At 54.7% G+C, this 14356-nt stretch overlaps 1 protein-coding gene across 1 annotated transcript in view; it reads right to left on the reverse strand.

The window, feature by feature from the left end:
* FSTL4 (follistatin like 4) overlaps positions 1-14356 on the reverse strand; it is a 443193-nt gene that overhangs the window by 58182 nt on the left and 370655 nt on the right. Inside the window, exon 6 of the mRNA XM_065874776.1 lies at positions 5307-5473. Coding sequence (XP_065730848.1) covers positions 5307-5473 — 167 coding nt within the window. The remainder of the gene's footprint in view (positions 1-5306; positions 5474-14356) is intronic.

The raw sequence follows: 14356 nt of genomic DNA on the forward strand, positions 1-14356 counted from the left end.
TGGTGGCTAACGAGACCTGGAGCACCAGACACACGGGCTGCACCAGGAGGGGACACATCCACTGGGGCTCGGACACTGCAGCGGTTACTGTTGAAGCAGGAGGCAGGCCCAGCTGCCCCAGGGCGAGGCCTTGGCAATGCTTGGTGCTAGGTGCTGTGTCCTAAGAGCAAGGAACCCGGGGAGCTCTGGCTGGGGTGTGCAGGCTGGCTGCAGGCCCTGGCAAGTCCCTGGACCCTCTGACTAACAGAACCCCACTTGCCTCACAGGGCTGCGATGAGGATTAAATGCTTGTGAGTGGACTAGCATGGAAACTGGTTCCTGGACACAGCAGTGGCTTAGTACCGATGGTAGAAACACCAGCATTAACGCTAGCAAGGATTCAGGAGTCAGCTATTTTCTGGGACTTTGGGGATGTCTTCTCCCTGCGTCTCCTCCCCTGATGGGCAGCCCCTGTCCTTGGGGATATAAGGGACAGTGAGGAAGACAGTTACGAGGGGAGGGCAGCTGACATTGTTGGGGCAGGGCGTGAGGACTGGGTTTGGGGACGGTCACTTTACTGCCTGAGTAGCTACTGTGTGGTCTGGGCAGGGCGCTGCAGCCTGGGATGGGCTCCACTTCTTCAGAAAGTGAGGTAGCCTCCCCCTCACCTCAAGGACACCTAGTGTGGAGCCCAGGGTAGGGCGAGAAGTGTATGGATCTGCCTCAGAGATGGGCCCCCACCCCAGCCCCGATGCCTGTCTCAGGGGACAGGCCTCGGGAGACAGGAGAGATGGAGGCTGTGAGGTCCAGGTGAAAAAGCAAGGTTCCTGGCTCCTGTGCAGGCCTCTCATGCCCCACACGTCCATTTCCTTATCACAGCACTGTATAACCCCAGAGCCCAGAGAGCCCTCGGGGGGCACCTGGCTGGTCCCCTTTCCGCTTGGGTACCGGTGGTGAGAGGCATCTCCCCGCCTCCTAAGGCAGAGTCCTTCCTGAGGGTAAACTTCCCCCAAGGACTCTGGTTGTGGCCCTCCAGAGTGATGGGCTGCCCTCCCCCACGTAGCACAGGGCTGTCTGAGCAGAGCAGGGACCTAGGCTGGGCATGCTGACCACAGGCACACAGTGCATGGCCTGCGGGGTGCGGGCTTGCCCAGGCACGCCGGCGTAGGTGCTCTCCTGGCCGGCAGCCTGGCCCAAGATCAGGGCAGGTGGTGCTCAGGGAGCTGCTGTGCCTGTCCCCTGCCCTCAGCTTCTGAGCTGGAGCAGTGGCCGTGGGCCCTTGAGGGCTGAGATGGGGGCCACAGGGCCAGGTCTGAAGCCGCCAGACCCACCACTGCTTCTGTAAAGAGCCCAGCAGCTGGCCAGGAAGTAAACAAATTACAGGCCGCCCTTTGTGAGCTCTGGGGAACGTGCATGAGCAGAAACTATTGATTTCTTATCACCCAAACAGAAGGAGGTATCACAATCCAGAGACCCGCTGCCGGGAGGTGAGGCAGAATTCCCGCCCCTCCTGGGGAGCACCTGTCTTGGGGGCCTTTGCACCCCTGGTACCTAGTGCTGCCCTCTGCCTGGGGGGTTTGTTTTCCCGGGTGGGGCTGAGGCAGGGCCCCTCATGGCCTGTGCTGCAGTGAGGCTGAGGCATCCTGCAGAGGGGGGCTCAGGCATCCCGGGGGCGGGGCACAACAGGTCTGTGCTACCTTGCCCCCTCGGGGCCGGGGAGAATGTCTTTGCTCTACGCTCTGCCACAGGGCTTGCCACTCGCAGGCACTTATTATGTGAATCCAGAGGATGGCTCCCCACGTAGGCCAACTGGATGGCCGTGTACACATTGGTGACTCCTGACAGCGACACTGCTCACTGGGGAATCCAAGTGGCTCCTTCTTGCTTGGCTCCGGGCTACAAGGGTACATTTACTTTCTGATCAAATATTATTCTGATGCTTGAGGCATCCTTGAAGTTTGCAAGTCAGAAAAGTTTAATTACATGTGTCATTAGCATGGCATTCTGTAATAGCTCTGTGACTGAAATCATTTCTTAACAGATAAGACAAGACAAATTCATATTTTGTTGCTCATGAAAACCTCTCATTAAGAGAGTAGTGAAAAAGTGATTCATATTTTGTTGCCAATCAAGATGTCTCATACAAACGACAAAGAAAGGAGGCCCACACCTCTCGGTGCTCTCTAATCTGCCCGCCTTGGGTTTTGTAAGCTGATCAGCTTCCCCTGTTTGTGCAGCGTTTCGGAGCCAGTTGATCATTACAAGGCCTGTGATCGTGTTTCATCTCTGACTGTGGCAGGTGGGGGAGGGCGCTGAGATGCCACAGGCTGGGGGGCTCTACGAACCCCTCGATCCCCGATCTTTGCTCGACCAGGGTAGCGCGCCCCCTGGGCTTTTCTCCCCTGACCAATCTTGCTTCAGAAATGCCCTGAGAATCCTGATGACCCAGCTCTACCCATCTCCAGCCTGATGTCCTCCTGGGGCTGCTCTCCTCACTGTCCTAGGACACGCTCAGTCTGAAAATGCCCACGCGAGGAGGACAGCCTCATCCCCGTTTCCCCGCAGGCTCAGAGAAGGTGGCGGCCCTGGACCTGTCGGAGGTGGCTGGGCAGTGTCTCCCTCTGGATGAATCAAGGCTGACCTGAATCAAGGCGACTACAGGCAGCAGGGGCACCCCAGGGTCACATCTGCCTGACGGGGAGCCTCACCAGACTGCGCTGGCTGCTGTCTGGGGACTCAGGCTGCAAGGGGTTGAGAGTGTTGTCTGGTGGGAGCGGTAATAATAATAATAATAATAATTAGTAATATTGTGAAAACGAGAGTGATAATAGCATGGAACATTATATGCTAAGAATTTCATGTGTCTCTTAATCCTCATTATAACCCTATGAGGCAGGATCTATTATTTATCCCTTTTCCACAGAGGAGGAAACTGAGGCCTAGAGAAGTCAAGTGCCATTTCCAAGGTCACTCAACTAGTAAGTGGCAGAACTGAGGCTTAAACCCAGGTCCTTTTGACCCCAGAGCCTGGCCCTTCATGAGCAGGCTGTGCTGCATCCCTCCCCTCTTAAAGGCAGGTGTGTGTGTGTGTGTGTGTGTGTGTGTGTGTGTGAGCGTGTTGTGTGAGTGTTGTGTTGTGTTGTGTGTGTGTGTGCTTGCATGCATCGGGCAAGGACCCCTGCGGGGCTGGCGCTGCCCTGCACCTCACGCTGGGGTTTCTGAGAAGCACAGGCCCCTGCCTGCTTGTGGGCTGCTGACTTGCCCAGAGCAGCGTTTCCTGGGAGGTAACAAGAGGCCATTAATCTCCAGTTGCACCCACAATTACCCAAATTGCTAACCTCACTGTGAAAAATAGAAATTCAATTGAGCTGGTGCTGGAGGCATGTTCGAGGGAGGGGAAAGACACTCAGAGTAATTTAATTAACCGCTGGCAAGTGCATTAAGAGGAGTTCTGCCTCTGCCTTTATTTCTAATGTCTTTAAATAGAGCATCAAGCAATGCACATGGATGTTCAGACAGACACAGGAGGACCTGACCTAGTTCTGAATTAATCACTACTGGCCAAACATGGTTAAAAGCTGGCAGCCCACCTTGAAAGCGATGCACACACAAATGTGCACCCCAGCGCACACACGTGCACACACACACACACACCCTAGTCTTTACAAACAGGACAGTGCCTTCCCTTGCTAAGATCGCAGAGAAGCCCTGGGCACCTCAGGCTCAGAAGATGAAGAACTCTGCCCACCCAGCATCTGACCATCAAGCAGCCACTAGGCTTGTGCTGGTACTGACATTCAGAGATGGGTGGGATATAGGCTATGCTCACTATAGTGGGGAAATTGCAAGGAAACCATCCTGCCTGGTGTGACAAAGGTGGGGGAAGGGCACTTCTGCCCAGCCTTGCCTAGGGTGGGACTCTAGAGTGACCCCCTCTTCCCATCTGCTTCCCCCATGTTCTCCAGGGCACATCCAGAGGGGCCTTGGGAGTAGCAGAATTCCAACTTTGTGGTTCCTGCAGGATTAAACGCTGGACCTCTCTCCCCACAAAGCAGTCTCAGAATTGGAAGGGATCTTCAAGATCATGGGGTTTAGCTGCCCTCTTGTGGCTAGCAGCATTGTTTACCATGATCCTGCTTGAGCTTGTATGCCTCTAGGGATGGGGAGCTCACTGCCTCCTGTGATGCTCACTCCATTGCGGGGCAGGGCTGATGGCTGGAATGGTGTTGCATCTAAGCAAACCGATTGGTCTCTTGCCCTTTGTGCTAGTCCATCTCATGGGTCACACGGCCCAGGCCAGCTCCCTCTGCCCCAGCACCTCCCTCACCACCTCACAGTGGCTACAGGAACTGACCACCCATCCCACAGGTCTTCCTTCTTGGGGCCAAGCAGCCCATTCTGGGTTGGCCTGTCCTGAGCCAAGGAGACCAGGGCTGCCCCTTTTCTGCCTGAAACTTGTATTCCTGTCACAGTAGCTCAAGACCTGTCAGCCATCCTGGCAGCGCCCTGTGTGGGTGACATCACTCCATCTTCTCACATGAACTCCCAGGAAGCCACCTTATCCTGTGCCAAACCAGGGCCAGTGCGTATCCTTGACTCAATCCCTTCATTCCTCAAGGCCAGTAGAAGGGAGGCACCGACAATGTTGCTCTTCTAATAGATGAACTCACTGAGGATCAGTTTAAGAAATCGTCCAGTCATAAAGGCAGAGTGGGGTGATGCTGGGACCCCAGTGCGGGGTGCCTGCGCCCTCAGAACCCAGGAGGCCCCCGTCGCTCCTGTTAGGCTGTGAGAGCTCTGGAGCTCTCTTCTTCTGCTCAACTCATCACATCCATACTCCCTCTCCCAGCAAACAAGGCTCCTGGGCAGGCCCCTCTGGCCTGATCTTGTTTCCTTTCACCACCCTGCTGCCCCTGCCCTCCAGCCAACACAGCCCAGAGGCTCACCTCTGCCCTCCACAGGGAATACCCCCTCCTCGGCGTCCAGCTGTCTGTATCCTCCCTAGCTTCAGGGTCCAGAGTCTCTCCTGGGGGGCACCCAGCCAGATGCTCTCCCCTGCCCAGGAACCTCCTGCCCTGCCCACCGTGCCTCCCCTGTTCACCTTATTCTGGGGTTGGCTAGCAGCTTGCAGCCACCATCCATCCTATTCTCTGCACGAGGTGGGACTGATACCTCCAGACACCAGACAACAGGCTGAATGGCACCAACATGGGATGTGAAAAGAAAGCCCTCTGGCCCTGCAGCTACCACATGGCATCTCGGCATCTTGCCCAGTTGGCTTCCCTGGGAGGTGCGTCTGAGCTCAGAGTCAGAGCCAGGTGACTTACATTGATGTCTTCCAATTCCAGGAAGTTCAGGGCCAGCCCGTTGCGCTTCCAGACGATGGGCGGCCGCAGGTCTCCGCGGACAGCGCAGGTCAGCACTGTGCTCAGGCCCACGGTCACTGTGGCCACACTGACCCTCTCCTCAGGGGCGAGACTGAGCTGTACCACCTCTGCAGGGAAAGGAGAAGCCGTCAGCTGTAGGCCCAGGAAATGGAGTCTATTCCTGAAGGGATACAGCCCCAGGGATCTACTGCAGGTCAGGGGCCTCGGGCAAATTCCTGGAGCAGGAACATTGTCCATAATGTGCTGACTAAATGTACAGATGGACACACCTCCTGGGAGAGGGGCCACAACTTACGTGAAATGCTCAAAGGGCTGTTCGAGGCAACTCAGGCCAGGAACCACAGCTAGCGTAGGGGAAGCATCTGGGCTGTGGATCTGTGAGTCAAGCTGAGTGTGGGCTGCCCCTCCGAAACCAGGGAACCAGGTGTGCTGGCCCTGCCCTGTGCTCTCCAGGCCCCCTGGAGTCGGGGCCTTGCCAAGTGCTGTCAAGGTCTGCTGGCTGGGCCGACAGGTTTCTCATCTACCTGGGGGCAAATTAAAGGTTGCACTGTCTGAAGTCTGGGGAATGAACTGGCTGACCTTTGAAGGTTTGTTTCTGTCTAAGGATTCTCTGAACTTGGATTTGGATTTCTGCTCAGCCACCGTACACTCTAGCCTTTAATTTTTTGAAGTGTACTTTAATTTTTTGAAGTGTACTTTAGGCTGTACAAATGATTAATCCTTGCCATTTTATACTTGATAACTGGCATTAAGACTGATCATCCATCAGACAAAGAGGAAGGGTCTAAAAGATCTCCCTGCAATCACAGGCCTTTTGAAATTCTCAGGATTAAAGAAAAAAATCAAACTCAGGGTATTCAAATGCCAAAATGGGATGAGGCTTGGAGGGGGTGTCACTAGCTCACTGACTGGACTACCCCTCCACTCTTCTGCCCCCAAATCTACTTGGGGGAGCTTGGGGAGGCAGCCAGAGGCAGCATGAGTGGGGGGAGGGGGCTGGCTCTGGGGGCCTGTGCTACTACTCTGGGATGCCAGCAAAGACGCTGGGACCTGGGGGCCTGACAGGTGTGGAGAAAGGCACAGAGTTGGGACCTGAGCTCTGTGACTCAGCGGGACACTTTTGAGCTGTGACCAGGCAGCATACCTGTGCTCACACCCTCTCGCCAGTGTGTGTGGGAAAGGAGGAGGGGAAGGGGAGCAAAAACAGCTGTAGGTGCCACGCACCGCAAAGCAGGTGCAGTGAAAGCAGGTGCACTAAGGTCTGATCCTGAGCCCCAAAACCCTTTCTCCTCTGCAAACATTCAGTGGCCTGGCCCTGGGCCCACGAAGAGGAACAAGATATACACTAGGTGCTTAATCGGTGCTTGTTGGACGGACGGATGGATGAAAAATGGAGAAAACAGAAATAAAGAAGGAAAGAAGAGCCAACAGGCCAGTGGAGAGGGGCAATCACACAGAGGAAAAATGTGACTCCCGCTGAAGGAGCCACAGGAGGAAAGGTAAGCACTGAGTGACTGATGCAGACGCAACCGGCGTAATATTTTACAAACATTAAAGTGATGCATTTCAAGTTCCCTCTTAAATCATGTTCTGCTTGCTGCCCTCCCACCTCTGAGTCATGAGGCTTACTGCTCCAGCAGAGAAGCCGCTAACCCTCTGTAGCAAGAGCCAGGCTTTGGAGATTCAGAGGGGTAGAGAGAGGGAGAGAAGAACTTGTGCCCAAGTGCAGAGGAGACAATGCTTCCTCCTCAGAAGAGCCACAAGGCTCCGTGCTCTGTGGAAGTGGGAGGGGGTGTGGAAGGCCCCCCTCGTCCCAGGCGTGTGGGAAGAAGGAGGGAGACAGCGGGAAGGGCAGAGAGCATGCCTGTTGGTGTGCGGGTGAGGGGAACCACGGGGGGCTCTAGGAGGAGGCTGAACCCTCCCTCAAGTGGCCTGCACCCCACCACCTCAGGCGACCACAAAGATGTGGCAGAGAACCAGGGCCTGCGCTCGTCTGCCAGAGCCCCCTCGGTCCCTCGTGGCATGGAGGGACCCAGAGGTTCCTGGCTGGGTCAGGGTGTGCTCTGGGCCCCTGTACCTGAGGACTGCATCGGACTCTCAGACCTGGGCCTGACGGAACGGCCTCCAGACCTCAAGGGCACATCATGCCAGTGGGGACGCTGGACTCCACTAGGCTGAGAGTGTCCAGACCAAAAGCACAGCAGGGCTGACCTCTGCCGTGGGTGCCCGTGGACAGCGCGACCAGGGTCCTCGTGGTGGGGACCAGAGGTGGCAGTGGACAGCCGCACGCTAACCTCTACACTCAGAAACCAGCTTGGGGGGCTGGGAATTGGAGACACAAAGCATTTTTATTAGCCAGGGCATTACTTACGTGGACTGTTAAAATGATCAGCTCGGACTAAGCTTTACAATGGACTGAACATTTAGGGACATTTTTCTCCCAGTGGCTGGTGGGTGGGGTGTGTGAAGCAGTCAGTTATGTTACAAAAGGAACCTATGTTTTCTTTGCATGTATGAGTACCAGTGAGAGTAAAAGTAAAAGGCCAACTGGGAAGTCAGGGAGGGGCCCTCAGAGGAAGCAGGACCTCCCCTGGGCTCCAGAACTCTGCTTCTCCAGGTATGGTTCCTCCTGCCACCTGCATCTCATCTCTGGGGCAACTGATCAAAACGCAGACCCCCGCCCCTCGAGCCCAGGCTGGTACTGTCTGGTGGCAGGATGGGCATCAGGTTTTAACAATCATCCAGGGGCTTCTGTGGTACCTGAGGCCTGAGAGCCACTGCCTTAAAAGATTGGGGTGTGGCGGGAATGGGGAGATGGAAAGGGAGAATGTGGGTGCAGGTGGGGAGGGGAGGCAGTGTGGTCGGTGGGGTCCCAGGGGCCTTAATTACCAGTCTAGGAGCATGGGAATGGAAGATTACGTGCAGTGTAGGAGCCCCTTCCTCCATGTGGCCCCAAAGTCTTCCATTTTAAACAGTTGTAGAAAAATGGCTGGAGGAGCCTATAGCACGGGGCTAAAAACAAACAAACAAACAAGCCCGAGTGGGAAGCCTGTGTGGCTAGCCATCCGCCGCTGGGATCTGGTTCCCGCATCTTTCCTGAGTGCACCCTCGAACATCTGTATGTCTGAAGATGTGTGATTTTCACGGGAAAGACATATGCAAAATTAGAATGCATGAGTACTGACAAAACCATCATAATTCTGCTCCTGTCAGCTACACAAATATTAACCAAACAGCAAATATTTGGGTCATTTAAAGTTTAATTAAATGAATGTTTTATTAGATTTCGTCCATGTCAATATTCCCCAGATCCTTTTAAAATTCTGGAGATATTTATGGCAAATGAACTGCTCCTCACTCTTGGTTATTTACTGTTCAACACGTCTTCCCCGGCAGGCCCCACCTCCCAGGGTGATTTCCCAGTGAGGGAAAGATGAGGCAGCATCACGGCCTGGGGCCCGAGCGAACTGGGCAGATGCCTGGCTATGGCTCTGGACACCCTGGCCTCCAGGCCTGGCTCTGCTGGTGACACCCGAGTGGCCTCGGGCAGGTCCTTCCTGTCCCTGGGCCTCAGTTTAGACATCCATATAATGAGGGATTGCGCTAGGAGGGCTCTGGGGGCCTGGCTGGCTTTCAGGCTCTAGGATTCGGAGCGCACGGTTCTGAGCAGACGTCCCTGCTCACTCTCCCCGGTCCTGCCGGGAGCTGCCCGGCTGCCGCTTCCCGCAACGCCACCTGCCTCTGTTCCTTGCCCACTTGCCGTGATGGTACAAGTGACGCCTCAAGTGGCAGCGTGAACAGTTGCCAAGCCCACAGGGGCTTCCCTCCTGATATCCCCTGAACCCTCCCATCCCTCTCCATCCAAGTCCTCAACAGCCTCCTGTATGGTCACCCCTCCAGTTTGCCCCTTCTGCCCGTGAGTGTCCTGGTCACCACTTGGAGTACAAGATATATCACAGCCCTGCTCAAAAGCTACTAGTGGCTCCCCATCACCCACAGATTCACCGTGAATTGAGAACAGTCCCTGACCTTGCCCCACATTCTCCTCCCAGGTGACTCAACATGGTACCCACTGGTCCCCATCCCATTGTGGTTTGGGGTCTAAGCTTGTGCCTACTTGGCAACTTCTACTCGTCTATTCTGAGACTCTCACACTCTTGGTCCCCAACCCCAGGATGACCTCATGGGATGTTTCTGGGACTCTGAAGTCTTCACATAAGGAGACACTTGGACAGACATTGGGTGAAGATTGAAAGAAATCATCCTGGTGAACTTATCATGATCTTTTCAGCCTTAAGTAACAGAAATTCTCAGAAATGCTCAACTAGCCTAGGGAAAAAAAAAAGAAAAAACAAGAACGGGGATGATCTTAATGCCTGTAATTGGGAAATCTAAGGGGGTGGAGGAGGCTGCAAGCATCCAGGGCCCTCAACAGTGGCACTCTCCGCGTGGCTGCAAGATGTCCAGGGGTGGCCCCACCCTCACATTGTTCCTGTACACGGGATCCCGGAGAAAGGGCCCAAATCCTTCCTGAGAGCCCTGCCAAAAAGCACGGGGCGGGGGAATCTAATTGCCCAGACTCATCTCCTGCGTGCTTCCCTGAAGCAATCAACCAGGCCAGGTGGATGGAGTACTCGGTAGTCGCAGTACTGATCGACCCACAGGCCTGGGCCATGTGGTCACCTCTGGGCCGGGCGCTGGGTGGTTGGGGGTGGGGTCAGATGTCACGACAGAAAGGGTGTGCCCTGTGACCCCCACAGAGACACCGAGAGGGCCCCTTCGGTCCCCTCCATTCCTTCACAGCCCTGTCTGGAAGCCTCTACATGCTGCAAGATGATGATGGGGCGGTGGCTGGAGCCACGTTGTGAAGACAATGAGAGTCATCAGGAGGAAACCTGATTTGTTACCACCGTCTGCCCCCCACCTGCCCCCTCTTTGGAGAGTGATCTGGAAGGGCTTTGTGATGGTGGTGTGGCAGGGCTGAGGGGACCCCACAGTCCTCTCGAGCCTCCCGTGGTGATGGGGACAGGAGGAGGGCCAGGCAGCCTGGGATGTGCGTAGATGGCCCTCTTACGTGTTCAGTGAACACACTGACTGAACTTCTACCGTGGGCTGAACCCCACCCCTGCCCAGGCACGTCTGTAGAGCAGGGGACTCAGATATGTCTGCACCTGGACTCTGCTCTGGTGTGGCCCAGTGTCACGGGAGAGGGAGGTGGAGAAGCCACACTGCAGCCCTCCAGGGAGCAGCCTGTGGAAGGGCCGACAAGGGGTCCTTCCAGCTCTTGGCTGTGGCTCTGCTGCTCCCATGGTGTTGACCATCTGTGGTCCCATGGGCCACTCTGTGGGAAGTGTCCCTAGGTTTCTGGGGGACCAAGCAACAAGATATGCCTTGTGCCCAGAGGATGGTGGGGGCAGTAACAGAGGGCTGAGCTGGGGGCTCCTGTCAGGTCTGGGGTGACAGTGAATCTGTAGAAAGAGGCTGGTGTCCCTGGAAAGGGAGGGCCAGGGTGGGGAGCTTGTCTGGCACTGCTAGGCAGAGGTGGACACAAAGAGACAATGTCCTCACTATAAGAACCAGCACTGGAAGGCTGCCTGGTGTGTAGGCAATTCAAGGAGGGCAAGGGAAATGGGGGTTCCTCACAGCTTGGGACATCTGTCTCCCTATGGGCCAGGCCTTCCGACATCAGTCAGCTTTTCTTTATTCCTCCTGGGATGAAGAGGCTCAGGTAGCATTGCCATGATTGTCAAAGTCAGCGTGGGTTGCTCAGCACAACAGAGACCTTCCTGCTTCACTTGAGGCAGGAAATAGATGGGCCCCAGCCTGAGCAGCTGGAATCTATCCCCTATGGACAGATACTCCAAGATAAAGATAATGGCAGGAGCAAGGAGGAGCTGAGTCCTGCTTGGATGAAAAATAAAGAGACTACATATTTCTCATTCTTGAGGTCAAGGAGACTGCTCAAACTACACATGCACAGAAAGGTTCCTCAGAGATCAGAGAAGGGAGGGGGCGCCAGACCATAATATGTTCTGTCAACTTCTCAGAAACCCTTGCGCTGGAATCCATCTTGGCTAAGAGATTCACACGCACACAGGGGAGGGCCCTGAGTCAGACCAAATATGGACTCAGAGCCAGGCAAAGCAAGATGATTGGCCAGAGGAAACCAGAAGAACTTTCCCCATATAAGTGATTTAAACTACCCCAAAAGTGCAACTCTTTCTCTGAGCCCACCTGTGTGAGTCTATCCACACATACTTTTTTCCTCCTAATAAACACTTTACTTGTTTCACTACTTTCCATCTCTTTGTTGAAATTCCTTTCTCCAAGGCTGACCTTGTCACTAACCACTGGCCCTGGTGGTCTAGTGGCTAGGATTTGGGGCTCTCGCTGCCGTGGCCTGGCTTCAGTCGGGGAACTGAGATCCTGCTTTGAGCCTCTGCAGGCCAAGGCCACCCGAGATCACACTCACCAGGCTGCACGTTGGCAGGGGGGTCCCAGCAGCACTGTTTGGCCCTCCCGTATCTAGTACAGTGCCTGGCACACGGCAGGTGGGCTTCAGGTCCAGTCCAGGGAGACACCTCCCTGGCTCTCTAGGCCCTTCAAACCACAGTGGGAACACCCTTGGTTTTCCAGACACAGCCCTCACTCTCCTCCCCACACATGCGCTCTCCCTGCTCCTTGGAGCTTGGAGAGAAGAGGCAGCATGGGGGATTAATGGGCCCACCATGAGCAAGCGAACAAGCACCCTGCCTAGAAGCAGGAGGCCATAAAACTTGAATTGTGGGAGAACCGGGTTTTAGTTCCTATTACAGCTTTCCCTTAATCTCAGGCGCTATTTCTCACACTGACTTGAACTCAATGAGACACTCATAAACCCATCAGCACCCTCTCAAGCAGGCTTCTGGTGCTTCACAGCAATAGAAATTAAATTTCTTAAATTCCTGTCAAGTTGGCGTTAGTTTTCTTATGCTAGAAATGCACTAATGGAACACATTCCTACCTGGACATTTGCCAGTTTTCAAATGATGCTCTTGGTGGAAAGACTCTGTTCAAACCTCAGTCTACCAGCCCCCACATCCCTGTGTTGACTGAGCTAGGCTCAGGGCAAACCTGGGCTCAGGGGCTGGCTGGAAATGAGGGAGACCTGGAGAGACACCGCAGACCAGGTGCTTAGAGAGCTCTCTGCAGTGGTGGCCTCTTTGCGCACTGCTCTCCTCCCGCGGTAATGTGCTTCCCCCGTGACCCGGGGAACACCCCCTCCCCGGGTGGCCTGGGAGTTGCCAAAGGGGGTGTGGCCCTGTGTGACAGACTCTATTAATCTGGTCTTGTTCCTGTGATCAGGGCCACACTATGAAATTGGGGAGTGGAAGAGAAACCAGGGTAGAGTGTGCATGGCTAAGGTCACCTGACCAAGTAGGGGACAGGCAACATCTAACATCCCCTGGACCTGATGGCTTCCCTTGTCATTTACAGGGTGGGGCTGCTTTAGCTCGCCCCATGAGGAGGTGATGGGGGTACTTCGTGCCTCCCCTGTTCCCCTCCACCAGAGCCTGCCTCTCTGGGCTCCCTTCAAACATCTGCCGAGACTGTGTGGGTGGGAGGCTGGGAACAGGTGGTCTTGGGGCCTTTCATCTTGACACGCATGTTTTGAACACTGGGGTATGTCCGGCCTGGGCAGGTGGCTCTGGACCAGCCAGACTTGCACTCATCCAAAATTTCCTGTTTTTTTATGCATACTCAGATTTAATTTTTGTGCCACTGTCATCTTCCCTCTTGCTTGCTTCATTTGGGGGATGGTAATAAACTCACTAGTTAATTACCTCTAGGGAATTCCCTGGAGGTCCAGTGGTTAGGAATCCATGCTTTCACTGCCAAGGGCCCGGGTTTGATCCCTGGTTGGGGAACTAGGATCCCACAAGCCGAGTGGCGTGGCAAAAAAAAAAAAAAAAAAAATTACCTCCAGATCTGGGGGTAATTTCCTTTCTCAGTTGACTTATGTTGTTTGGGGCTGCTTCAACCATTTTTGCAGTTCAGTTATTAAGTTCTACTCTCTGAGGTAAACAGACACCCTTACAAGCTGCATGAAGACAGAGACCATATGTCTTTTATTTCTTTTGTATCCCAGCACCTAATACAATTCCTAGCACACAAAAAGGCTTAATAAGTAGTTTTAAGCAAGTGAGTGATTAGGGCAGTGTTCATTCAACAGTTATATACTGAGCACTTGCCAGGATACGTGGGTATATGCTACCAAGCAGAACAGGCCCAGAGCCTGCTAACCTGCGACTCCTGGCTCAGCAAGGGGACAAGTGTCATACGGAGGGAGAGCAGGCCCCTGAGCCTGTCCACAGACCCTGGTGCAGAGCCCTTGGCTACTGCAGAGCCTGACTGCCCTCTTTTGGTAGAGCTCCCTGTTTGCCCAGTGGTGGGCCCTGCAGGGGTGGATGCAGAAGGTAGACCCATGTCCTGCTCCCAAAGAGCCCCGGTCTGGTGTAGCCTTCTCTTTGTTTGCAGGAGAGGCCTGGGCGGGGCCAGGTCAGCTGGGCATCCTCTGAGTTCTAGGGCTCTGTTTTGCCTCCTCTGGCCAATGAACCCTTTTGGCTTTGGGAAAACTAAACCACACTGTGACTACTGTGGGCAGATGAGGGGAGGTTAGAGGTGAGCTAAGCGCCCAGAGACTATGACACCACTGTCTCAGGGTGCCCTGGGGTGCCATGGGTGTGGCAGGCAGCAGATGCATCACTGGAAGCATGGGGTCAGCGCCAAGGTTCAAAGCTCAGGGCCTCCTGGTTAGCAGGGTGCGTGGCCTCCATGGTGCCTCCCTAGCTGGTCTTTGTGGCCTGGGGGAGCCTCGGCCAGGCCAGCCAGTCTATGTATTTCCCACATCCTGCCAAGTTGGCTCCCAAAAGGAATGGAAGCACCTCTGCTCGAGATATTTGCAAAAGGAAAGTATTTTAACCAAAGTTGTCTTTTGGTGACTATAGGGA

Source organism: Phocoena phocoena, chromosome 3, assembly GCF_963924675.1.
Source record: "Phocoena phocoena chromosome 3, mPhoPho1.1, whole genome shotgun sequence".
NCBI classification, from domain to species: Eukaryota; Metazoa; Chordata; class Mammalia; order Artiodactyla; family Phocoenidae; genus Phocoena; species Phocoena phocoena.